Source organism: Macrotis lagotis, chromosome 1, assembly GCF_037893015.1.
Source record: "Macrotis lagotis isolate mMagLag1 chromosome 1, bilby.v1.9.chrom.fasta, whole genome shotgun sequence".
Classification (NCBI taxonomy): domain Eukaryota; kingdom Metazoa; phylum Chordata; class Mammalia; order Peramelemorphia; family Peramelidae; genus Macrotis; species Macrotis lagotis.
Genome location: NC_133658.1, coordinates 765381136 through 765408642, shown reverse-complemented (window position 1 = coordinate 765408642; position 27507 = coordinate 765381136). Strand labels below are relative to the sequence as shown.

Sequence of the window (27507 nt, the reverse complement as noted above, 5' to 3'; positions counted from 1 at the left end):
AAGGACTTCCATGGACAACTAGAGGTGAGGAACCTTTTAAAACCATATAGGAGTTTTTAGTACAGTGATGACTTGAGCTTTGCTGATGTAGGCTTAAGGTATCTTATTGTTGAATAGGCCAGATTTGTCAGACACCTCGTATATTGTATATGTTTTCTATTATGGAGGAGCAAAACATTTTCTTTAGTGGCTTTAAATCTCATCTGCACTGGGACTAACTGGAAGGCTGGAGATACTGCAAGGGAAAGGATCAAAGAATCCATTGTCTTGCATAGCAAGGGAGATTGGGTCTACCCATGGGCCTGGAGAAAGAAATGGCAAACAATTCCAGTACCTATGCCAAGAAAACCCCATGGGATCACTAAGAATCAGACATGAATGAAGGACTGAACAACAACACTAACAACAAAAACATGTTGAAGGGCATCAGGAACTATGTCAGTTTGGGCATTTTTTTTCTCCAAGTTAGAAATGAGATGTGAGAGTATAGCATTAGTATTAATTTTTTTTCTTTCTCAGAGGGTATACTTTATCCCAGAGCAGCTCCAAAAATCTCTGGAATTATTGGTAGGAAAAGGGCTGGATTTGGGGCTAGAGAACCTGGACTTAAATCCTTTTTTTCTTATCATGTGCCTTAATCCAAGTAACTTTACTTGTCTAGGCCTCAGTCCCTTATCTGTGAAACAAGGGCCACTAAGGTCTTTTCCATTTCTAAATCTATGATTCTATCATCTTTGTGCAAGGGAGGCTTAAAGGAAGACTAAGGAAGCATATAGTATAGGAATTGGACTTGTCCTAGGAGGTTCATTCTGAGTTTATGCAACAACAGATACTTCTAAATAATTGTGTTGTCTGGAATTTTCTTAAATCAACTTAACACACATTTATGATGTACCTCCTATATGGCAAGCACTATGTTAGATATGAAGGATACAAAGACAAGAATTAAACAGTCACTGCTCTTGAACAATTTAACATTCTAATGGGGAGCAGAAGAAATCAAAGGATGTGTGCAAAGACAAGGATATAAAACATTAGGGAGTGGTGAGTTAAAGGATAAAGGATGTATCCCTTGTTGAGGATAAGGGAAAACTAAAGAACTAGAACCTGAGTTGAGCTTCAAAGAATCTAACAATCCTGAGAGGTGGATCAAGAAGGCATGCTTTTTTTTTTTTTTTTTTTTTGCAAAGGGGATAGGATATGGCATTGTCAAGTGTGGGGAGCAGCTAGTAACAGTTTAGCTGGAAAGCACATTACAGTGAGTGGACTAATATGAAGTGGGTCTAGGTTGGAAGGCATTATATGCCAGAATAAGAAGACAAATATTTTATCCCAGTGGAAATAATGGGTCTCTGAAGATTTTTGACCAGGGAAGCTCAGATTTCACTTCCTCTGGAAAGCCTTTTTGTTTTCCCAATTGTTTTCTCTCTGCCAAAATATTTCATATTAAGATACATGTGAATATATTGCACTAGGTAAAATCCACAGAGATCAGTGATTTGCTTTTGTACTTCTAGTGCTAACAGGGTTTAAACATAAAACTCAATATACTAAAAAGTGAATAAAGACTTAGGGTTTAGGATGTTTTAAAAAGCATTTTATTTGGTTTAATACTCAAAAATGACACATTTTAATATGACACTTCAAGTACAGGAAGTACAGGTAAGCTGGTTATATTTGATCATATCACAAAATCCCCACAGACATAAATAGTAGAAAACCCTTCAGAGCCCTTTCATATATACTTTAATAGGGAATCTGTATAATCATGCAGAATAAATACTACTGAATATTTTCAAAATATCTTCTTTGATTTAAATTTCATATTCTGGAATGTTTTTATATTTCATCCAAAGGAATTGCAACTACTCAGAAACTGATTAAAGTTATCAGAATGTTTAAGACTGCAGTTTAGAATTTGTGCAACCTTCTACAATTTCAAAGAGGTAGTGGTAGATACTGGTTCTCCTGGCAATATCAAATGCTGTTTCTTCCAAGTTATTTTTTAGGCCTGGTTTGATGTAACGATTCATCAGAAGAAGTTCCAGAGTGTCTTTGCTATCTCTATTTCCTGCAGCAAGATGCAAAGGGGTCAACAGGCCATTTGTTTGAGCATTGATATCTGCATCATGCTGAAGTAAGAAAGATGCTACCTTGGTATTGTTCCATTTACAGGCACTATGTAGAGGAGTCCAGCCATCCACTGTCACTGCATGAACATCTGCCCCTTGGGAAATCAGCTCTCGGACAATATCTAAGTGTCCACTATATGAAGCTCGATGGAGAGGTGTGTATTCATCTTCATCCCTGGTGTTCACTTGAGTGGCCTTTTCAGAAAGCAGCCTTCGTACTGTGGCAAGCTAGAAGGAAGTATAAGAAAACTTTTGGACACTATTTAGAAAAAAGATCTCTGAAGGATCTTGTCAATACTATCCTTTCAAAATGCAAATTAAGATATTTTATTGATAATGACTTAATATAAAACATATTTTTATTTTTTTAATTGTGAGAAAATAATAATGTTACATTATTCACCTGTAAGCTTTGAGTAAAATTAGTATTTTAACAATTATGAAGCATAATTTAATTGATTTTACTGCCCTCTACAGATTCTTATTGTGTCTTAGATGGGTTCTTAAACATATTCCAGCAATGCATGGAAGCTCACTGAGTTTCCTCCTGAGGAGGAAAGGCTTTCAGTATGGACTATGTCTAGCAACCCAACCCAGGATCAGCTTATCTAAGTTTAGAGATGCTTGTCATTAAAAGATTGGCCACTAGGTGATAGAATTTTTGTCCAGAGCAACTCATGAAATTGTTTGCTAGGGGTGGCTAGGTGGCACAGTGGATAGAGCACCAGCCCTGGAGTCAGGAGGACCCGAGTTCAAATTTGACCCCAGACACTTAATAATTACCTAGCTGTGTGGCCTTGGGCAAGCCACTTAACCCCATTTTCCTTGCAAAATCCTAAAAAAAAATTGTTTGCTAAAATAAAATTCTAGAATATATTATTAAAGAGATTATTAGTATCTAGAAAAGAAAGCTCCTTAGCAAAAAACAGCTCATACCAGACTAACCTTATTTCTTTTTGACAGCTGCAAAAGAGTAGCTCTCAGGAAATGATATGGCTAGTTTCCCTAGAATTTAGCAAAGCATTTGATGATGAGGAGACATGAGCAAAATGATAGAGCAATTAGATGGGTTTAATTTAATTAAATTTAATTGTCCCTCAATGACTTTTAGAGGCATTGGTTTAATGTGAACTGTCAATGAGATCTCTATTGACATGCCCTAGGGACCAGCTTTCATACTTTTTAACAACAAACTGGTAAAGATCTGTATCAAATCCATTCATAAAACTAGGAGAGCTAGCAAACAAACATGACAGACCCAGAATCACTAATAATCCTGCCAGATTTTTACATTTGATTGAATATAATAAAATTGTACTTGTCTTTATTAACTTTCAAATTATTAGCTAAGGTTCAAAAAAGATAACTTAAGCATATATTAGGAAAGGTATGGTTAGACAGCAATTTATCAATATGTCAAAATGATAAGATGGAGAAAAAACTAATGGGGTCTTGGGTGGTTTTAAGTTAGGCATAGCGTCCAAGACTAAAGAAGTAATATTTTGTATCACATGACATCTGGAGAACTATCTTCAGTTCTGGGCATCAGAGTTTAGGAAAGACATTGCTAGAGGGGCAACTAGATGGCAGTGGATAGAGCACCTGTCATGGATTAAGGAGAACCTAACTTCAAATCTGACCGTAGATCCTTATTAGATACGTGACTCTGGGCATGTCACTTAACTCAATTCCCTCCAAAACAAAAACAAAAAAAAACCCTGAAAGATATTGATGAAGAGAATTTAGAATAGGGTAATCAGGACAGTGAAACACCCAGATGTAATGCTTTCTGAAGAATGGTAGAAGGAAATGGGAATGTTCAGCCTGGAGAGCATTTGGGAATCCATGATAGTTATCTGCAACTTGAAAGGTTGTCATTTGGAAGAGGGATTGCATTTATTATATTTGGTTATAGAGGGCAAAAATCAAATTCAATGAGTAGAAGTTACAAGAGACAAATTAAGGATTTCTATAAGGAAAAACTTCCTGGGGGGGTGGGGTGGGTATAGTAGATTCTCTTTCAATGGAAGTCTTCAAGGAAAGGGTGAAATGAAATGACTTACCAGATATATTGCAGCGAAGATTCTTTTAGGGTATGTATGGATTGGATTAGATGGCTCCCTATTTCACATCAAATTCTGAAATTCTCTGATAGTAAGACATTGGGTTAGGGGGTGGGGGGGTGAGGATATCAGAATTAGCATTGGTGGCAGAAGCATTCCTGCCAATGCAATTACATATCTTAATTACAGAAATAACATTTTACTGTATTGGGGTCAACAAATACACTAAGTTAAAAGAAATTTAATTTTCCTGAAAATATATTGTACTAACAAGGAAAATAAAGATTAAAAAGCCTTTATTTTACTTTTCATAATCCACTAAGGTATTTTTCAGGAAGAAATATGAGGAAAACTTCCTCTTGATTGCTCTTAATCTCTGAGGTTTGCAGTCTCAGCAACTAAAGTTACTTTTTATATTTCCCCAAACTGGAAATGATTTCTCCCCCTAGTAAATCAGCAAAGAATGCTTTGTATCTGTTATGGCATTTTCATATAATAAAATCTTCTCTCCTCTACTAATGGAATGAAGAGACTGTCTTGTCTTTTATCTCTCATAGTTCTAAGAATGTTTCTTTTGTCCAAGACCTTTATTAAATTTTTCAGTGACATAAGATTCCTTTGGGGATTTTTAAAAAAACATTTAGATTACAATAGTTGCAGGATTATTCTTATTTCACTCTGCGTTATAGTTTGTGGAAATCTAAACATCATTCTCTCAACTTTTTATTTATGTCATTTATTATTTGTCCAATAATATTTCATTATATTCATTTACTAGTTTTTCTGCCAGTGTCTAATCAATCAGCACTTAATTTCCAGTTATTTGCTCTTATAAAGAATTACATTATAAGTATTATTCACTTTTGCTATAGTAATTAGTGAATATGAATATTTTGACATGCATTGGATTTTTCTGATTTTGAGTTCCTTGGGGTATATGTTTAGCAGACTAAGGGTATGTATAATTGAGTCACTTTTCTTATTTAATTCCAAAATGAAATATAGACTATCTGGACTACTCTACTACAAAGTTCCTTCAGAAAAGTGTGCACATGCCCTTCTGATCTTGGCTGTTTGCTACCACTTTTTTGTAACCTTTGTCATAATATATAAAGTACATATACATATTTACATAAATGAACAAAAAATAAAAATCACATAAAATAACATGAACTAAATATTAAATAATAAAACATATCCTCATAAATGTACATGTTGCCATCCCCCAGTCAGACTGTAGGTCTTTTGATGGTTTTGTCTATTTTACTTTTGTATCTTAATATCCTCAGTACCTCTCAGAGTACTTGACACATAATATGCTTAATATCTTATTGACTGATTTAACTGTAGGATATGAGGTGAAACCTTATGGTTGTTATAATTTATACTCTAAGTGATTTGGAACACATTTCATGTGGTGATTCATAGTTTGCAAATCTTTTTGGAAAAACTGTTTATATCTTTTGCTCATAACTACTGAGAAGTAACTCAGTATGGTAGCTTTATCCATCACTTCTCTAACCCACCATGTTGGTTTGGCTAAATCTTTCCTTAAAATGCAAGGAAGCGTTCCCTAAGATTTGACAGGTCTTGGAAGCTAAGGTTTAAGCCGTATCTCTTTTGACAGAACTTGATGGCCTATGGCTATAATGATTAATGGAGTTGAGTTCTTCAGATCTGGTGGATGTTTCAAAATTGTGCAAGTCCTGGGACTTTGACTTGCTTTATATTTATGCGATGAAGGTTATCTCTAAGTGCTACAGGATTATTGTGCTAAATTAACAGAGGGTAGAACCTAAGTCAGGTATGCCCATTTCATTTTGGTGTTATATGTTCATACACATATACATATTTTGGTTACTAGACTTTATTAATGCTAACTGGTTCAAGATTCCTATCTCTATCCTTACTTTAGTTTGTCTCCATGGTTTTTACTTATACAAAGTCTTTTAAATTTTATGCAGTTCAGTTAATCTCTTATGATTTCTCCTGTTCCTTAGTTGTTAACAATTCTTCCCCTATCCAAATATGTGAACTACCCATTTTTTTAAAGCATAATTTATTCAAAACTCAGATCAAACATATTTTGAACTTATTGTGATATCTAGTGTAAGATGCTTGCCTAAAACTAATTTATACTTAATTGCTTTCCAGTTTTTCCAGCAGTGGTCAAAAAGTTAAGTTCTTCCTCATGTAATTTACATTTTGATATTTATAAGATACCAGGGTACTGTTTCTGATTGCTTCTACTTCTTGCTTATCTGATCTTCTCCACTAACTTTTTTGCTTTTTAAACAATACCAAATAGTTTTGATGTCACTGATTTATAATACTGATTGTGGTCTAGTAATACATTCTCTTCATTCATACTTTATCTTAGTTTCTCCTGACATTCTAGGTCTTTTGTTCTTCCATTGAATTAATATTTTCTCTAGTTCTAAAAAGTATTCCTTCAGCAATTCAATTGGTATAGCATTACATCTTTTGCTACGTGATACAGTGGATAGAATACTGTAACTGAAGTCAGAAATTCCTAAGTTCAAATTTGGCTAACTACTTCTTAGCTGTGTGACTTGGGGCAAGCCACTTAATCTTTATCTGTTTCCTCAATGTAAACAGGAGAGAAAACACCCACCTTGTAAGGCTGTGAGGCTCAAATGAGATATTTATAAAGCATAGTGCCTGCTACATGAGAACTTATAAATGCCTGTTCTCTTCACCCCAAATTAGTTTATCACAGTGGCATAACCCAACCACAAGCAATTAATTTGTGTCCAGTTATGTTACCTTTTATCAAGAGAGTTTTATATTTATATAAATAAATCTTGTCTCTTGGTAAACTGAGTTATTTTTATGCATTTTTACAATTACTTTAAAGGAAATTCTCTTGTTTCTTTTTCCCCTGATTTTTCTTAAAACTGCCAATGAATTTTGTGGATTGTTAAGCCTCACTGTAGTAATTATTCATCTGTTTTCCCATGAATTCCCTAGAACTTCTTAAATATACTATCTTATCAACCAAAATGGGAATAATTCTGTCTCCTCGCTAACATTTACGCCTTTGATAGTATTTTAGAACTGTCAAATAATGGGGACAGGGAGCATTCTTGTTAGTGACTAATGTTTCTTCATTGCTCATAATGCTAGATCTTGGCTTTAAATGCATACTATTTATTGCCCTTCCATGAATGTTATATCTTGGTAACTTCTATCTTTAAACTCAGATCAAGTAGCATTTTGAGCTTATTGTGATTTCTAGTGCATCTATTGAAATAATCATGTGAGTTCTGCTATATTCTTACAGCTTGTCTCCATTGTGATCGTGGGTCACTGACCTCCTTTCTGTTTCTCTCATGAGACTATTTCTGGAAGCCAGACATTTTTCCTGGCAGTTTTCAATTCTGGAACTCTCTCCCTTCTCATCTCTACCTCAGCAGTTCCTTTAAGTCTCAGTTAAAGTCATGCCTTCTATAAGAAACTTTTTCTAATCCTTAATCTTACTATCTTCCTTTTCAGAATATTTTCAACTTATCCTGCATATGTCATTTGTAGACATTTGCATTTTGTCTACCCCATTAGATTGTGAGTTTCTTGGAGTGTTTTTTTGGGGGGGAGGGAAGGCTTTCTTTGTATCCCCAAGGCTTAGTACAGTCCTTGGTTATATACAGTAAATGCTTATTGTTGTTGACTTGACTTGTTATGATTATAACAAATGTTTTTCTAACATTGAGCTATCTTTGAATCTATGTTATGAATTCTGTCAGATCTTGATAAATTATGACCAAAGATTTTATTTAAAATTTTTGTATCAATATCCATTAATAAATTCATTAGTCTTCTTTCTCTGTAACTGTTTCACACTTGTGGTTATCAGGACCTTATGAAGAACTTTTTGGTAGAATGTCTTTTGTCTTCATTTTTGAGAATATTTATAGTAGGTATTAATTGTACTCTATTGCATTCATTTAACACAGCTTCTCCAGCCTTTCTCCAATTAATAGATATTTTTTCCCTTCCTCTTCTTTCCCCTAGTTTCTAAGGAGGAAAAAGAGATGCCATAAATATTTTTGTATAAATGGATATTTTTCCTGATTCTCTGATTTCTTTGGGTCTAGCAGTGGTATTGCTTGTTCAAAGATATATAATCATTGATTTTTTTCTGCATAGTTTCAAAATATTTTCCAGAATGGCTACCAGTTCCCAGCTTCATTGGCAATACATTTTGTGTTCCTGTTTTTCCAAAGGTCTTCCAACAAAATCATTTTCCTTTTTGTCATCTTTGCAAATCTGAAGAATGTGAGGTTGAATCTTAATTATCTTAATTTGCCTCTCTCATATTATTAGTGAATTAGAGCATTTGTTCATCAATAGCCTGGATTTATTCTTTTCAGAATTACCCATTCATATTGATTTATCTACTAGGGTATGACTTTTGGTTTTAGATATAAATTAGTGCCTCATATATTTTGGATATAGTTCTTTTATTAAAAGAACATGCTAAGATTTTCCTCAATCAACAGTTTCCCTTCTAACTTTTACTACATTAATTTTTTTATGCAATCAGAAATGTCTATTTGTATCTCCTGTGAGTCTCTCTATTGCTTACTTTTTCCTTTATCCACAGGTATAATTGTATTTCCTTCCTTGATTCTTTAATTTGTGATATAACTTGATTTCTCAAGGTGATTGATTGATACATTTGGAATGGATGATACATAAGATGTTGTTCTAAACAAAATTTCTGCCATACTGTCTTTTAAAAATTTTTTCTAGTAATTTTTGTCAATAAATTCTTGCCTCAGAAGTTGGAGGTCTTTGAATTTATCAAAAATACTTATTTACTTTGGGATACTATATACGTAACCTGTTGGATTAATTAAAATCTGTATTTTAAAATTAATACCAAATATTTTGACAATCACTTTCTGTATTATAGTTTGAGATCTGGTATTGATTGCTAACTTCATTTTCATCTTTTTTTTCATTATTTTCTTTGAGATTCTTCACTTTTTAATTTGTTATTTTTCTCACATTCTGATACAATCCATTGGTAATTCAGATGATACTAAATAAATGAATATATTTAAGTACTGTCATTTTTTTTTTTATTATACTGGTCAGCCCACCTATGAACAATTAAAATCTCTTTAATTGTTCAGGTCTCTTATTTCTGTGCAGTGTTTTATAGTTGTATTCCCTATCATTCTTTTATGTGCCCAAGTAGGTAGATTTATTATTAATTTATACCTTCAGATATAATTTATTAAGGGGGGGAACTGGGGACTGAGAGAGTGACATGGTCAGACCTGGACTTTAAGATAATTCAACAGCTAAGCTCAGAATGAACTAGCATGGGAAGAAACTTGAAACAAAGAGACCAATGAGGATCTACATGAGGGTGGTGAAAATTTCAGAAAGGGGAGGATAATAATAATGTTGCCCTTCATTTTCAAAGAAGGCCACGGCATCAGGGAGATGATGCCATGAGGGAGGGCTGTGCAAAGACACCAGCCTCATTTTCTGCTCCAGGATCATCTGGGTCTAGTGGGCAGATAAGAATTAGTTTGACTGGAGATTAGTCCTGGATATGAGGCAATCAGGGTTAAGTGACTTCCCCAAGGCCACATAGATAGTAAAGTGTCAAATGTGTGAGGCTGGATTCGAACTCCCATCCTCCTGACTTCAAGGCCAGTGCTATATCCACTTGTGCCATCCAGTTGAGGATGGCATCTAGGTTGATAGTTTGAGTGACTGGGAGAAAGGTGATACCTTTGACAAGTGAGTTAGGAAGGGAAGAATTTTCCAGGGAGAGGAGGAGATAACACATCCACTTTTAGGTGTCTAAGAGAGAGGTGGATAGATGAGACTGGAGGACATCAGAGGTTAGGCTGGATAAACAGATTTGTGAAACAGCATAGAGATGATAACTGAAACAATGGGAGTTGATAAGATCATTAAGTGAAATAGAATGGGAGGAGGGGGTGAAGTTCAGAGCCTTGTGGAACATTAAAAGTAAATATGGCTTGAAGATTCTGCAAAAGAGAATGAGGAATAGTCAGAGAGGTAGAATAAGAACAAGAATAAAGTATCATGAAAACCTAGAGAGTAATGAGAACATGACAGTGTCAAAGGTTGAAGAGAGTTCAAGAATTTATGAAGATCAAGAAAAGACTGGTATATTTGTCAACCAAGAGATCACTGATAACTTATTTCAACTGAATAATAAGGTTGAATGCCAGATTGTATAGAATGAGAGGAAAGGAAATGAAAATACCAATTATAGGTTGCCTTTTCAAGAAGTTCAGTCATAAAAGGAAGAGATATATGAATAGCAGCTAGAAGGAATAAAAAGATCATGTGAAAATTGTCTGAGCATGGGGAGAGACAGGGAAATATAAGGCAAGGTTCTTAGCTCAGAGGTTTGGAGAGGGAACACCACAGGGCACTTGAGAAAAAAAAGGTTTGGAATAGCTGGAATGGTGAATGGGACAGTGAATAAATTAGGGAGGTATGATTAAGGGAGATATTATCAGGTTCCAGTTGGGATTAGGTAACTAAATTTGTATTGGATCTAGTTAGCCAGGGGTTGGTGGTTTTCTATAAGTTTGTTTAGTAGCACTCTCCTTATATTTATTTCATTCCTATTAGGCTTTTTTTCAAATACCTAGCTACCTAATTTCAGAATTTCTGTAAGATTTTATCAGTCCTTATCTTAGTGACTTCCGGCTAAGAATATTTCCAATTTATTTTGTATATATTTGGTTTATACAGCCTACAGTCTCTATACTATTGGACTAACTCATTGGGTGCAAGGACTGGTTTCTATCTTTCCTTAGACCCCTAGTGCCTAGTACATAGGAGAGTGCTCAATAAATTCAGTATTTACCAAAGGCTTAATTTGGGGCTAATAAATGACTAATAAATGACAAGGAACCAGAATGGAGACAGTAAGAAAGTGTAGCCAGTGCAGGGGTAGAGGAGGTCCCTAAAGATTAAGAACAGGATTAAGAGTTTCAAGATTGTGGAGGAATATCAGCAAAGTATGAACAGATAAAGGAATTTCAGAGTTTCTGAATCCAGAAGTTATAGCTGTTTATTTAAACTTGCTGTTTTGTTCTTTAAGATCTCTAATTTTTGTCCTTAATTCTTTAATTTTCTTTTGAACCATTCTGGAGGCTCCTAGAGTTAGTTGCTTAAAGGTTGTCTGAATTTCCCCTAAGTTCAATCTTTTCTTTAAATCCATTTCTACTCCTTAATCAGTTTTTGTTTGTCTTAATCATTCTGTGATATTTTTTTTTTCCTTTACATGGTCCATACTACTGTGCTTTCTCTTACCCCATTCCCCTCTTCTCTCAGATTTCCAGGCTGAATATGGGTGACTAGCAATTGGAACACAGATGCTGGGCGACTGCAGTCTGTAGTAGAGAGAATAGTGGGTCCTATTCTCCAAGTTTACAACATTCTCTAGTTTGAGTTGCTCTATTCTTTCTGTAGCTCACTTTCTTCAGGCTCTGGATAGGTAATTTGTTGATTTATGAAGGGTTTAGGGAAGAATTCGCACAAAGGTGTGCTTTGAGAAGCCTTGTATTTGGGTTTCTTAATACTTCTTTTGCTCCTTCTACTGACTGTTTACTCTTGTGCTAAATTCCTTTTAATTAGAAATGTTCCTTGTTTGCTTCTTTCACTATTTTCTTGTCCTGTAGGTGCCTTACTGCTTCAGTCATACCCTTTCCTTCTTCTTGGTCTTAGGGCTCATCTGTTTCACAACTCTTAGAGTTCCTGACAGAGATTTACTCCAAAAGTCAGGTGCTTAAAACTCTAAAATCCACAAAGTATACAGAGCTATTCTATTCCTGCTGGTGGTTGGAGTAAGAGAGATTCCTGGAAGGGATATGGTGGTAAACTAGCAATTTCAGTTTTTTCCCCTTATAAGAATTGCCTTTTATTGAATATTTTTTTCCTTTTCTTCCTGTCATTTTAAGATTTTCTGGTGCTTCCAGGGAAGCTCTTGTTCTGCCAGCTACCCATTATTCTCCTATTAAATGAAAATTATTAAATTATGCTATCTATATATCAAACAAATCAGTAATGAAAAATGGGGAATAGTATAGGTCATTAACCAATTTTTAGTATACTTCTTCAGTGACTTCTTTTAATTTGGCAAGAATCCATGACTAAATCCCTGGGATCTGGACATTCTGCTAGTTTTAAATTCATCTAACCATATTTTCAATCCATAATTTTCCAAGTAAGAGCAAATAAATTACCAATCTAATAACTGTCAAAAAGGAAAATTAGGTCAGTGTGATATGATCTGTTCTTGATAAAGCTATGCTGGTTTTTAGTGATCATCATTTTTCTTTTTTCATTTCAAGAAGCATTTATTAAAGCCCTACCACTATGTGCTAGACTCTGTAGGAAACATGAAAAAGCACAATACTTGTCCTTAAGTAGCTTACAATCTATCTTTAGGGAATATGACATGCATAGAAATAGGTATGATGCAAGTTAAATTTCTTCTCTTCCTAAATGCTCAAAACCTATTCTGTAAGTAACATGTTCTTTAATACCCAACTTGTATAGGATGCTATGCTTGCTCAGGTACAGCTAAACCATTTAACTGCTGTGATCCTATGAAAAGATATTCAAAAGAGGTTTGGCAAAGGTAATATGCATTTATAAGTAGTTGTCATCCCCTATTCTTAAAATGCCTTTCAGAATACATAGAGAGCAGAAAATAAGTGGCATGAAATCTAACAGTCCTGCATGTACAAGAAGTAGAAAACTTTTTCTAACATTTGTGAAATAGTGGCTGAGTGGTAAAAATGTTTCTTCATAGCAGTTTAATCTACACCTGATGTAGGATAAAACTAAACTAAATGGAAGGCTATTTTATTTTCCTTTTTACAAATATTGACCATGACATCTTGCTCAATACATAACTGAATGATAAATTCAATTTAAAGGACCATCATAGCATAAAGGTCAAATTAGAATGAATTAAAAGAAAAGCAATAGAAATAATGAAAGTGTTAAAAATTTTATTGATAACAAGTTTCAATCTCATACCTACCCCAAGCTGAGACCTATCTTTTGATTTATATTGAAGTAGGCTTATATTAAGAATTAAAAAAGGAAGAATTTTTGAAAAGTGATGGAGCAGAGACAAAAAAAGGTTAAAAAGACTCAGTTCTATATTGTTGGAAAAAAAAGATGGAGATGAGAAACAAGTTTTACTTTTACTATACTGCTTTAAAATAATAAATTTAAGGATAGATGAGAGAAAGAGACAAAGGTGAAGATGTAAGGCTGAAATTTATTCAAAGAGGATAAGTTGAATTCCCACTGAATGGAAGAAAAGCAATTGAAAAGGTTAAGGTAGACTTCTGAAAGGAGAAAAAAACCTTAATAATACTGTATTCTACTACTAAAATTTATTTAATCTTTTTTCACTAAAGTCCCAAGTCCAATATCTGATTTTGAATGAAAGTGACCCTAGGTTCTTTAATAGCATTATAGCACAGCTCTGTCTTTGGCAGATCCTATCCAGATGCAAAAACTTTAACTACAGATTCAATAACATTCTTTTTTCTAAATACCAGCCTACTTAAGAGTCTCATCAGAAAGTTGACCAAAAGAATAATTTTTTTGGTCAAAGGAACTCATTAAGATACTCTGTTAAATTGTGGATTAGGCCATGATTTGGTTTTGTTGAAGAAATGATGCAGTTCTACAATGGTCTGTGATCTTGACAATGTGGGCAACTCTTTTGGAAAATGGAGATTACAATTTATCCATGACCATTATTATTGTGAATTTTTTTTATATTAACCTGAAAAATCTACATCCTGCTACAAACTGGGTGTTCCAGCATTCCTTCACTGATTCTCTTGACATCCTGTGGAAACCAGTGGAGCAAGTAAGGTATTCATTTGTTATTCTTTGTGTTTTCTATGTGAACAGCCTCTTTTTTTTTGTCATCCAGTTTTTGATGACACTCTTTGTACCACTTCTAACATATTTCATGTTCATACAACACATAGGATGGACAATTCATTGAGTTCATCTGACACTATATAGGTTACTTATATAGGATCTTGCAAAGAAATAATGATTTTGTCCCAGAATCAAATAGGAAGAGGTCACCAGGCTGGAAAAGTTTCAGGAAATTACACAGGGTTTTTTTTTTTTTTTATGATCCCAAACTTCTTCTTGAAATAAAAGTTCATATTCTTCCAATTTTTTTTTTGTTTGTGAGTGATTTGTGAGGGATGTAATACTATAGTCATTGAAAGGATTACTTAAAGAAGGAAGCAGCTACTCATAAAATCCGACTTTTAAAAGAATTTTCCAGCCTTGTTTTGTGATAGATGAGTAAGAATTGTTTCTGTTAAAAGCAAAATGCTTTACCAATTAAAAATAAATACTCTCTAAATTTTGAATTATTTAATGTGAGGAAGGTTAAATTACCTACCTAAAAAGGTAGGTAATTCGGATGATCTGAGATGGATCTCAGAGGGGTAAAATTTGTCAGAGATGAGATTTGAACCCAATCTCTCCTGATTTTAAGCTCAATACTCTTCTTACCATACCATGTTGACTCTTACCCCTTTGCTGCTATTTGTTTTTTTTTAAAGGCATCTGACTTGGTAAAGCAAAAGACTACCTTAAAGTGCGCCTTCAAAGTGACTATGCATATACTGACTCATACAAGATTCTGCAATAGATGTATGCAGCCATATAAAAATTTTGAAGATATTCTGATTATGCAATGTGAAGAATAAAACAAGATATAAAAAGTATATACCAGGATCATGGTAGATATGCTTAACAAAATCCAAAAGGAAGAGGAATTTCCTATAAATGATTCCCTAGATGTTTACATTTGCAGAAAACTCCAGGTGATTGTATCTAATCATAAAGAATTGCAGATTAGTATTTTGATGATAGTATAGTATCTTTCTGACAGTATGTTTCAACTATGAAGCTGAAAGAAGAGAGAGATATAGTTATTACTCCTCCCCTTTGGGGGAGGGGGGTCTGCAAGTCAATGGGGTTAAGTGACTTGCCCAAGGCCACACAGCTAAGTAATTATTAAGTGTCTGAAGAGGGATTTGAACTGAATCCTCCTGACTCCAGGGCCAGTACTCTATCCATGCGCCACCTAGGTGCCAAGGTTGCCCCTTTAACAGGAAGATTTTCTTCTCAATTTTTGTGAAAGCAGGTGTAGCCTCAGAAGGAGTCCATAGCTGTCATTCCATGAGGGATATTTAAGACCATCAAGAAATCTGTAAAGGGCTGCTGTAATATGACTTTTCATATAATTCTGTGAAGTGCCAGCTGGCATGGGTGCCTGGGGTGCAGCATCACAGAAGGATAAGTAGTGGTTATAGTGAATGTGTTAAAGGTATGTGGTTCAGAGCGACATCAACTGAATTTGAATTTTCGTGTTAGTACATGAATTTCCTAGCTTATATATAATCAGAATATTATTCTTAAAGAGCATCTGACCTCTTAAGAGATGACTTTCCCTATAGGTATTTTTAGGCCAAGAAATGCTTACTTCATCTTTTTGGACTGATTCTTCTCATCCATTGTGCAATTAATTCTGTTTGACCTCTTGAGTTTTTTTCCAGATCTCAGATCCTATGAGTATCAATCAACTAGCATTTATTAAGTGCTTACAAGAACCAGGCACTATGCTAAGCACAGGGATACAAAGAAAGGGAAAAAAAATCTATTCCCTCAAGGAGGTTACTTTCTAGCTATTAAAAGGATTAAATGGACAATATACTCTTAAGGGCAGCTGGGTGTACAGCTGTGTGTATGAGTGTACATAGGATAAAATTATTTTGGAGGTTTTTAAAAATATATGTATATATATATATATATATATATATATAATAAATATATATATAGATATAAATATACATATACACATACACATATATAGACAAGAAAATGAGGTCCTAACAAAATTACATTAAGTAGATGCAGAAATGTATTAGTATTCATGTTAAAGTGTTGTCTAATTGAAAACTGAAGAATAAATGTAGCCAAATAATCATTTCAGTCAAGCCACTCAGTAGACATTTGATTCATTCTATGGTATTATGAATTGTACGAAAAGTAACATGGATCTTGATTTCAGTAAACTTTTATTTTAATGTAATGATAAGGAGCTTTGGCAGACTAATAACCTAGTTTTCTTTAAGGTAGACTACTCAGCAATCTTATTTCAGCATTTTAAAATCTATAATTTCACTGGTGTGGAAAAAACTGCCAATACCATAGCCTGAAAGTCTCAAAAATAGGTGGTTTCATGAATTTCTGCAGGCAAAAAAAATTTATTACATTATTACATTATTTATTACATTATTTAGTCAATCTTCTAGTGACAAGCCTGTAAATCTAAGTTGGTCCTTGGATGAAAATATGCTGCTAGGATTAATAGAAGACTTTTTTAGCTTTTGGTTCTATTTTCCAGAGCTTCATGTGATGAAGAATTAGAATAGTAAAGTAGAACATCTTAATTTATCTAATACACACACACACACACACACACACACACACACACACACACACACAATTTATTCAGTTTATGTACTGTTGGATGCCTAACCAGAGAATAATATAGTATATATATTATTTTTATGTAGTTAGCAAGCACTATATGAAAATGCTTTCCTGCTATTAATGTTTTGAACTGTAACCATGACGGAAAAATGTAGATCTTATATATCCTTTATAGATATTTGAAGTTAATAAAATAACAGAAATTTCTTCTTACCCGATTCTTTTCAGCAGCCCATAGAAGCAATTTGCTTGGCTCATTTTTCAGTTTTTGTTCTTGCATTTGATACCACTCCTCATTTTCTTCATCTTGCTCATCTTCTTCATCAGTATCATCAACCCAGAGACTCTGAGTTCCAAGGGGAATTAGGTGTCTATGTGTTTCCAGCAATTCCAGTTGATTAAAATATTCAGAAAAGTCTAATGTCTTCTCTGGGTCAGATTTTCCACCATCATCTGATTTTTCTTTTTCCTTCTCATTGTTTTCCATTTTTATTGACAGTCTCTCTGAATATCTGGTGCTTAGGCCTATTTCTTTTTTTCTGTGATGAATTGTGTTGCCTCTATTTTACTCATCATTAGAACCTAACAACATAGGTGCAAAAATTATTAGTAAATGATAATGAAGTCAACTGTTGAACACAATTGTGTCATACAAGCACAAACAACATTAACAAAGTACTATATAAAATTCCCTTGAGTACCATTCTTTTCATAATTAGAAATTTGACATTAACATTTCAATTCCCCTTACATGTAATGATTACTGATTCAACTCCAGTATGGTAGAATTTAGTATTTTTTAATCTTTTTTTTTGTTTTGTTTTTTGCAAGGCAATGGGGTTAAGTGGCTTGGCCAAGACCACACAGCTAGGTAATCATTAAGTGTCTGAGGCCAGATTTGAATTCAGGGACTCTTGACTCCAGGACTGGTGCTTTATTCACTGCACCACCTAGCCGCCCCTAGAATTTAGTATTTTAAAGCTATTTTGTTAAATTTATTTATACACACACACACACACACACACACACACACACACCAAGAATTAGAAATTATGAGTTGTAAAAGTAACATACCAAGTACAATGGGTGATGGATAGTAAAATTTTAAAAGAACTTTAAGGTAATGTAAACACCACTGTACCACTATGCTACCTGTCATTTATAATAGTTGCTCACATTTATATGTCAATTTAAGGCTTCAAAACACTTTTCCTACAATAACTATGTAATGTATATAGTATACATATTATTATTCCCATTTTATAGATGAGGAAACTGAAGCTCAGAGAGGATAAGTGACTAAGTCCATGGCCACACATATAGTACTAGACTTGAACTAAAATTGTCTTTACTGCAAGACTGTTTCTCCCGTACCACGCTGTATCTTCTGGCCATAAAGAGTGATAATCACCATCATATTGATCATAGCTGTGACTTTTAAGATAATTCTTATCTAAGGTTTTTTTTTTTTTGTTTTTTGCAAGGCAAACGGGGTTAAGTGGCTTGCCCAAGGCCACACAGCTAGATAATTATTAAGTGTCTGAGGTCAGATTTGAACCCAGGTACTCCTGAATCTAGGGCTGGTGCTTTATCCACTACGCCACCTAGCCGCCCCTATTATCTAAGGTTTTAAAAATTTAGAATGGTTGTTGTCCTTCCTTCTTGAAGAGGACCAAAATTACACTAATATGTTGGCATCAAGGTATAGTATATCCAACTGTGACTGATCATACCAAGACAAGCTCAGAAGGTTCTACCACAAGTCAAGCACAAATAGTCCATATGAATATTTGAAGTGGATATGTCTCTCAATTTGTGCATCTTATGTTACAAATCACCCCTTTGTTACCAAGGAATCTGGCAACTGGATATTTGTGTAAATTAGACAAAGAGAAAATATAATTCAGATGCAAACAAAAGCCCAAGTTTTAGACAACCAGAGCAGATAGTAATCAAATCTCTGATTGAATAATTACAATGGTGATAAGCTAACTATGTCACTTAATAGCACCACCACACTATTGAACCTCTTCAATTGTTAGAATACTTTCCCTTAATATGAGTCAAAATTTGCTTCCCTGTAATTTCTTTGAAGTGCTATATTTCTTTAAATATCAATAATAGACCAAATTAATTAGTAAATGAAATTAAGAAATATTCAGACCCTATTACAAAAGGTATATGAATATAGTAAAATGAGTCTCACTTTCTTATCTATATAACTGTAAAAAGATAACCTTGGGTTTTTTGGAGTTTTTTGGCAAGGCATTGGGGTTAAGTGACTTGCCCAAGGTCACTCAGCTCAAGTATCAAGTGTCTTTGGTCCCATTTGAACTCAGGTCCTCCTGAATCTGTGGCCAGTGCTCTATCCATTGTGCCATCTAGCTGTCTCCAACAGCTTTGTTAATTAGAAATGTCTGTCAACTATTAAGAATTGACAAGACAGTGAAACCATTCAGATTTAGTACTATCCCTACTATTCTGATTTTTTTTTTATTTAGTAAAGTTACTGTTAAACTAAGTAGGGATAAGACATGTTTTTGGAGGTTAAATTATCAGCCTAGAGTTGTTCTTAGTCTTCTAGTTTTATTTCATACTGTTTTTGGAAACTATAGTCAGCCTATCTTCCTTTTAGTGCTAGTTCATTCACTAATTCTGAAATGGTTTAAAACCTTTTAATCAACTTTAATGTACTCAGATCCTTTATAAAAATCTTTTCTGAGACTTCATAATGGAATGGATGTGATCTAAGGTTTTTGAAGGCTATGCCACAGAAGTGTGTATGTTCTGACTGATTCTACTGAGCTGAATTACTATGGCTTCAATGGTAGACTAATTAGTGCACTGTCTCAATGGACACTGGATGATGATTTTGTTGTCCACAGAAACCAATGAAATACAGAAAAAACAAAATTATACCCAATTTTCTTCAGTCCCTTTTATTTCTGCAGTGACTAGCGGTTAAGAATTGCAGTTTTTTAGACCAAATAAAAAGGTTAACTTAATTGTGATGCTTTAAATGTATGATCCTTATCCATTGTCTAAGAAGTCAATATATTACTGGAAGAACTGAACTATATCAATATTGACATTCTATATGAATGAATTTAACTAGAAAATATAAAGAAATTCAACATTTTGCTTAGAGAATAGAGGAATTGGTGAAATTGTCACTTCACGGAACATTTTGATATCTTGTCTATAGCTTTCACACTGAACATAAACATAAAACATTATGGAGATAACCACAACTTAAGAACTATGATCTGTTGCAGAGCACAAAGAATGACAGAAATTCTACAAAGAATTTCTTCAAGATACCCCAAACCTTCTGATCCTTGGAGTTGGACATGGCAAGTACAGTACCATGTCACAAAAACTGAGATTTACTAGTTAAGAAATAGGAATCAATTTATTAATGCTATAGGAGTTATTCTTGTCTGTGTCAATCAGATTATCAACTACTTAAATCATATAACTAAAATGGAGATGAGAAGGTCCTGCTGGTGACAATTGCAACTACTATGAACTACCTATGAAATAATAAAGAAGACATTGTTTCTTTTATCCCCCCAAGACATTTAACTGCAGAAAAAGCAATCACTATAAAGAATAGCGCAGAAGAACCTAGAAATTGTCTAGTGTCAGTAAATAATTTTCTTGATAAGGAGACCAGGGCAACAAAAAAGCAATATTTACTATATAAATTCATATGTCAAATGTTATGAAGAACAGGGGAAGATTAAAAATTATATTACCTCAAAAAATAGAGAATAGCAGTTTTTGGAATGAATCTTTAGAAAGCTTGGAAAGCTTTCACTGCATGAAAATAAGATCATTGCATGAAAATTTATAAATGAAACTGTGAAAAGAATAGAAGCCAAAAAATATCTGGCAGTGTTTGTGCATCATTTTGTTTTCATCTTCTGAGAGTGTAACCACACATTTAAACTTGTAACATTTCTTTTCCTGATGTGCTATATGAGAAAGTGGATATGGCACTTTAGAAAATGAAGTCAGTGGGGGTGGCTAGGTGGCGTAGTGGATAAAGCACCGGCCTTGGAGTCAGGAGTACCTGGGTTCAAATCCAGTCTCAGACACTTAATAATTTCCTAGCTGTGTGGCCTTGGGCAAGCCACTTAACCCTGTTTGCCTTGCAAAAACCTTAAAAAAAAAGAAAGGAAAAAAAAAGAAAATGAAGTCAAACATAACAGGCCAGACCAAATTAAAACAAACAAAAAGACTTGCTAGGGCCAGAACTCAGACTGTTCTGAGTACTGAGGTATAAGTAGTAGAATCTAGTAGAAATATCACTGATCTTGAAGAGATATGTTACCATCTGATTTTAGTATTGTGATAAAGGGTAAGTGCTTTAAGGCTGATGAGTTTGTTTCTTCACTTGTAAAGTGGGGATGTCATTAATACCTTTACCTAATGTGAGGGGCTCTGAGAAGGTACGTTTCTATAAATATCAGCTATAACAATTATTAACTCACTAGGCTACATTCTTGACTCTATACTTTCCATACATATATGTGTGTATGTATATATAGACACACACACTGTATAAAATATGAGAAGGGAATAGCCAGACTTCCACAAATGATTTTCTATAGCAGGCTACATCCTTAGTTATACAACTGAACAAAAGGTGATACACAACACAAGATCCTGCTCCCTGTTGATTATGAAAGACTTAAGAGTAAAATGTAGCTTTAAAGGCTCTTTGGCAACAAAGAATTACTTTCATATAATAATATCAGAGAAGATATTTAGTCTATGTAGTCTCTAATGAAAGGATCTTGAAATATAACACAGGCTAATTTTTTTTCAGTGATCCCCTATCAATATTTATTAAGGTATGAAATAGGAGATCTATGTTAACCAAAGCTACTTTGCTTCTGATATGTCAAAAACCAAAAGGAGGAGGTAATTCCTTAGATAGTATGGTCTTCCAGATATTTTCATTTGAAGATCATATCATAGTCCAAAATATTTTATGACCTCCTTCCTCAAATGACATTCAAAAGAGATCTGTTCAACAATTTATTCAGGAAAAAAAATTTATATAGACTACCTACTGCTCATACTATGATATATGGCTGGATAGGCAGGCCATTCAGTTAGACCAACAATAAATATATGGCAAACAGCTCCAGAAATGAATACAATAGTTTGGGACAGTTTGGGAAACTATACATTGACTTTCAAATCATTACTTGATATAGAAATTTATCTTTTTTTGGTTAAGTGACTTGCCCAAGGTCACACAGCTAAGCAAGTATTAAGTGACTTGAGGGCAAATTTGAACTGAGGTCCTCCTGAGTCTAGGGCTTGTGCTGAATTCACTGCACCACCTAGCTGCCCTCACAGAAATTTATCTTTAACACAAAGATCTGTAACCACTTAAAAGAATTTGGCCTAACAATCCACATGGGGGGAAAAAAAGTGGATGAGTAAGGATATAGTAACTAACTACCCACATTAAATAGTTAAATGGATAACTTATAGCACTTGTCCATCAGTAGATATGTTCAGAACTGAAAGGATTTTCTACAGCAAGTTACATTCTTAGTTATACAAGGGACTAAAAAGTGATACAGCAAACAAGATCCTGTTATTAGTTGATTTTGAAATACTTAGAATAAAATGTAGCCTTAAAGGCTACCTTGCAACAAATGTAGGGCCAAGTTGGGCTTAGAACTACACAGTAAAAAGAGAAACATGAAGCAAATCTCCTCTGGCCCCCCCCCCGCCCAAATATCAGTATTCTGTTCATACTATTTCAGAGGGATAAGTCATGGAGAATTAAAGTTTGCAAAAAGTTCAAAACAAGCATTGCTGAGAAGGCAAGGGAAAGGTGCATAGTTGATGTGAATTTGTAACAAAAAAGGTACTTTGTAGAGATGTAAAAGATGTTATCAGGCAACTATGTGAGCAAAAAAAACTGGTTTGTCTGCATGACTGGACAGCTGGATTGCCTCATTGTTCCCCTGGAATCCTGTTCATCAAGAAAAAGTGAGGAAGGCCCGACCAGAGTTAGAGTGCTTCTATAGTAATGTTATAGGTAACATGGACAACAGTAGGGCAAGAAAAGCAGATGTGGATAGAGTATAATTTACATTATTGGAAGAACATCTAAATTGATGAAGTCACAGATCCATGAGTAATATCAGATAGATACAAATCATCAATACACACTTTCTGAAAAACCAAAATTGTAGGTAACTCAAAAAAGCAAGAGATGTATGGTAAGAGTAAATAGGCTATAGTATATTACTTATGTTGCCTAACACCTGAGAAGTAATTTAAAAGGCATACCTAAAAGATATACCAGCTAATGAGGTAGGCCAGTCATGTTTTAAGAAAGGAAAACTGAAGTCTCAAAGATACAGTAATATCCACTTACTTTTAAAAGAACTAGAAAAAAGGCCTCTGACATATTTAGTAGATATTATTATATGGAGAATTTATTGGAGGACGTGGACAAAATTTATCTAGAATGAAAAAGCATAGATGAACTTTGTTTTGCACTTCTGGAGGGAATACCTCCTAAATGCTATAACAGTCTTCCGGACTTTGACTCACATCAGAATCCCCTCTTTTCCCTTCAAAGTCACATTTAGATACATGACAGAAGGGATTCAATGACCTTACAAACAGTCACATCCTTTTTCATCACACATTTATCAAAAAAACACTTAAAACATATATACAGAAAATCATAGTTTTATCCAGGTATCTTACCACCTCCTTGCTTCACATTCTTCCTTTGGGCTGAGTGATGTTAAGGTTGTACAGTCATTTTGTTTTGTCATACTGTCCCTTCTTCAAAAGTTAGGAATTTGCAGGTCAGGAGTCAACACGCTACATAACCCTCGTCTAAGGCTTACCTGAGTGTTTTTTTCTCTTTTAAAAGGGTAAATGCAGGTAAAAAGGGTAAATTCCTTGTGTATTGTGCTTTAATCCGTCAGTGCCCCAAGATAATGTGAGGGAGAGGTAAGTGGCCTCGAAATTAGATTAAATGAACAGGTTTGGTTTGAGAGTTAGGTAAAACGCAGCAAACTTCCAATGGCAAGCAGCCACAATGAGATCGAAGGCCGGGGTTCGAATCCCAGCTCTGCCCCCCGCTACTGCGCGGCCTCAAGCGAGTCCCTTCCCTTCTCTGATTTGTGAACGGCGGAGGGCCCGGACTAGACGGTCTCTACAGGGTCCCTTCCCACTCTCAGTCCTATGGCCCCAGGATAGGAAGGGAATGAGGGCTGATGGCCCGGAGAGGCGGAACTCCCAAGGCTTGGGGAGGCCATGACAAGGCCCTCCGGAGAGGGCGACCTCCGTCCTCCAACCACCAACGGCTGACTCCGCCCAGCTCGGGGGGGGGGGGCGCCGGTGCGGCGCGTCCCGGCGCGATCTTCTCTCGCTGGCCAAGCGGACGGGGCCACGACTCGACCACGGGCAAGTCGGTGGGGCCAGAAGGCAGGCTCTGGGGGTGCGGGCAGAGGGGCGGAGGGGCGGAGGGGCGGAGGGGCAGAGGGGCAGGGCGAACCCACCACTCCCTTCCACGCACTTCCGGGTCCTGTCACCGACTTTTTTCCAAAGACGATCGGATTGGCTCTCGTGAAGGGGGCGGGGACTCGTTCACAGGGACCTAACCGAGCGCCCAAGGCGGCAGCCGACGAGAGCAGAAGAATCCGGAAGTTTCTCGCGAGATCTCAGGAAGCATCGCGAGAGGATGACGTATTAGCTCCTCCTCCCCCCTCCGTGGTCTTCCCTTTCCCGCCTGTTCTCGTTTGCGGAAGGGATGGAGGCGTCTGCTTCAGTCTGAACTGACCCTGCGGCCCCCTTCTCCTGCACTCCGGGTAAAAGGCAACCTGGATCTGGCCCCCGTTGCCCCACCGTGTGTTCACCGTGGCAGGGCAGTCTTGGGGGGGCGGAGGGGCGAGGAGGCCTTAGGACCTGCTCCCGGGCCGGATCTTAGGCGGCAAGAAGGAATTGCCCCCAACTCGCCGCCCTCGCCCCAACCCGGCTGGCCCGACTGGGGGCCCCAGACGCCTTGGGTTTCCGGGGCTAGCGAGGCCCGGGCATGGAGGGGGTGGAAACTCGTTATCACTCTTGCCAGCTCAGCCTCTGCCATTAGCCGCCGCAGCCTTTGCCGGACTCGTATTTCCGGTCCCCCCCTGGTTATCTAGGATCTGCTTCCGGGTACTTGTTGTCTCTGTAGACCACGTGTGTTGTTAATTGCTGATTCCAGTATCTATTTGTTTACGGATTTTATGTTAAATCGCAGGATGGTCTTTGAGTAAGAATTAGATAATTACTTTTCACGAAGGCCTTTCCAGAAAAAAAATTTATGTATTGTAGGAACCCTTCCTCCATAACTATGCCAAAAGAGAGATTACCCCCCCTTCCTCTTCTCATTGAAAGAGACAATCTAATAATGACTCATTTGGCATTCAAAGTGTACTTTTTGCTCTATATTTTTACAATATATTAGTTTTTTAAAATATGTATATTTATATCTAACATGCATATTTAATATTTACATTAACTAAACAAGCGATTGGTATAGTGGAATATATGACATTTATGTAGTTTGCATAATTTAAATAATAGCGTATAATTATTTGATGTCTCGTTCACACATATACTTGCATACAGGAAGCTAATAAAATTATGTTGGTGTCACATTCACATGTACATGTAGCATGCATATACACAAAAGGCAGCTAATTTACTGAGATAATTATCAGGCCTCTGAGTTAGGAAAGTTATGAGTTCAAGTTATATTTTCAAACCATGTGACAATGGATAAGTCACTTAACTTTTAAGTACTTTAGGTAAATCTTTAAGAGTTGCAGAATTTAAGAAAAATATTTAAATATGCAAAATTAATTCTGTTTACAAAAGATGTGTAAATATATAAATGTTCTATGAATAAATTTAAAAATACAGTCATTTTGTTTTTTAGAACTGACTTGGAGAATTTGAAATAAATTTCCTGATGCAGAAGGATCTTAGATAATATTAGAAGCTACTTGGTGATAGTACTGGCCCTTAGCAGCTGGGTTGAAGGTAGAAGAAATGAGTTCTGCAGATACACTGTAAGCCCCAAGTCCTTCCAGAATCTTTTGGGTTTTTTTCCCTGAAGCTTATTGTTTTGTTTATGTAAGGAAGAAGTATTTATGTATTGCATGTATTTTGCTTATGAATTTAAATTTTAGAATGTTAAATAAAAATATTTGATTTTTCAAAAAGCTTGTGGAGTCTTTAATATCTTAATGCATGCAAAAATTAGGGAAAGGGAAAAGAATAGTTGATAAGTGTGAGACATTTTCCAATCCACCATTATTTGTCACTCTAAAAGTTTACCTTTTATCAGACTTACTGGTTGTTAGTCTGAAAATAAAGTTCAAAAATGTTATTTCAACACTAAGATACATTTCCATGAATGTCTAATCACCATCTATTATACTAAACCAAGATGATTATCTTTCCCAAAGTTGCCCCTCCTTATTTCATTATTTCTGTTAATGACACCATTCTTTACCCAGTCCCTCATATCCAGTACTTTAAGTTTATCTCTATTTCCTCTTTCTCTCCTCTCATATATAACCAATTGCTTAATCTTGTAGTCTTAACTGCAGACTCTCCTATCTTCCTTCACCTCTTCCCAGTGACACCACCACTATATTTTATCATCATCTTTCACTTGAGTTCTCCTCAGCCTTCCTTTGAACAATTATTATCATCTGTATGCATGAGGTTCTTAGTCTGGTACTCAAGCCCCTCCACAATCTGGTCCTTCTCAAACTTTCCAGTTTTAATTCATATTCTTTTCATCCATCTGAAATGCCAACTCAATTGACTAGTCACCACCCTAGTACACTTTCTACTACCTCTGACCACTGAAAGCCCAATTTAAATACCAACTTTTCAAGAAAACACTTCCTGATCCATCCCTATACTAAGATAATCTTCAAACTATCACAGGTCTTAAAACCTTACTTTGCTAAGCACTTAAGTAATATTTTATGTTATGATTTCCTCACTTGTAAAATGTGAGTAACAATACTTGTATTATTTATCTCATAGGATTGTTGTGAGGATTATGGGAGATGTTTGAACAGCACTTTACAAACTTTAAAATGCTATAGAAGTGTATTATTAGAAGAGTAATGAGCGAAGTAATGTCTTATTTAAACCTTGTATCCACCCTGCACTCAGACCAGTACTCAAATGAGCAAAAGTTTACAGACCTCTTATTATCTATAAATGCTGAAAAAGTAGGAAGTTTTTATATAGCATATTAGGGGGATAGGATTTCATTGATATGAATTCTGAGGAAAGGAAATTTTCTCTATTAAAGCAGGTTGGCATAGTCCATAAATTTTAATCTTAAATTTTTCTGGCTTCAAGACTGACTAGTGACAAATAATGATGGATTGGAAAATGGAATTTAATTAATTTCTTGTGGAATAACTACTTGCAGGTGTTAGCAATACCTATCTACGCAGCAATCAAACTACATGGTCATCATTGTATAAATAATTCTGAAGAGAAACTTTTTGTCCCTGCATATCTTATTTGGGATGATCTGTATTTTCAATTCAGTTCAACATTTCTTAAAAGCATAATTTAATCTATCTTATTTATTTATATAAGACCTATTATGTGCTAGAAATTGTGCTGTGTGCTTTATAGCTGATAATTCATTTGAATGATTCAAGATTATTTTA

General features: G+C 35.3%; 2 protein-coding genes across 5 annotated transcripts in view; one reads left to right on the top strand and one right to left on the bottom strand.

Annotated features, from left to right (window-relative positions):
* Positions 1–1550: 1550 nt before the first annotated feature.
* The window catches only part of ANKRD49 (ankyrin repeat domain 49), a 75276-nt gene continuing 49319 nt past the window's right edge, over positions 1551–27507 (bottom strand). The window contains exons 1-3 of one of the 4 annotated variants that reach the window (XM_074216479.1): positions 24322–24731; positions 16986–17353; positions 1551–2360 (exon numbers count right to left, since the gene is read on the bottom strand). In XM_074216479.1, the coding sequence (XP_074072580.1) occupies positions 1899–2360; positions 16986–17258 (735 nt within the window). In that variant the 5' untranslated portion in view covers positions 17259–17353; positions 24322–24731 and the 3' untranslated portion in view covers positions 1551–1898. Of the gene's footprint in view, positions 2361–16985; positions 17354–23518; positions 24302–24321; positions 24732–27507 lie in introns of those variants that run through there. The other 3 variants (XM_074216477.1, XM_074216476.1, XM_074216478.1) reach the window with 3 other exon arrangements.
* Positions 24512–27507, top strand: part of MRE11 (MRE11 homolog, double strand break repair nuclease) — a 66655-nt gene continuing 63659 nt past the window's right edge. The window contains exons 1-2 of the mRNA XM_074216475.1: positions 24512–24630; positions 25740–25872. Of these exons, the coding sequence (XP_074072576.1) occupies positions 25853–25872 (20 nt within the window). The 5' untranslated portion in view covers positions 24512–24630; positions 25740–25852. The remainder of the gene's footprint in view (positions 24631–25739; positions 25873–27507) is intronic.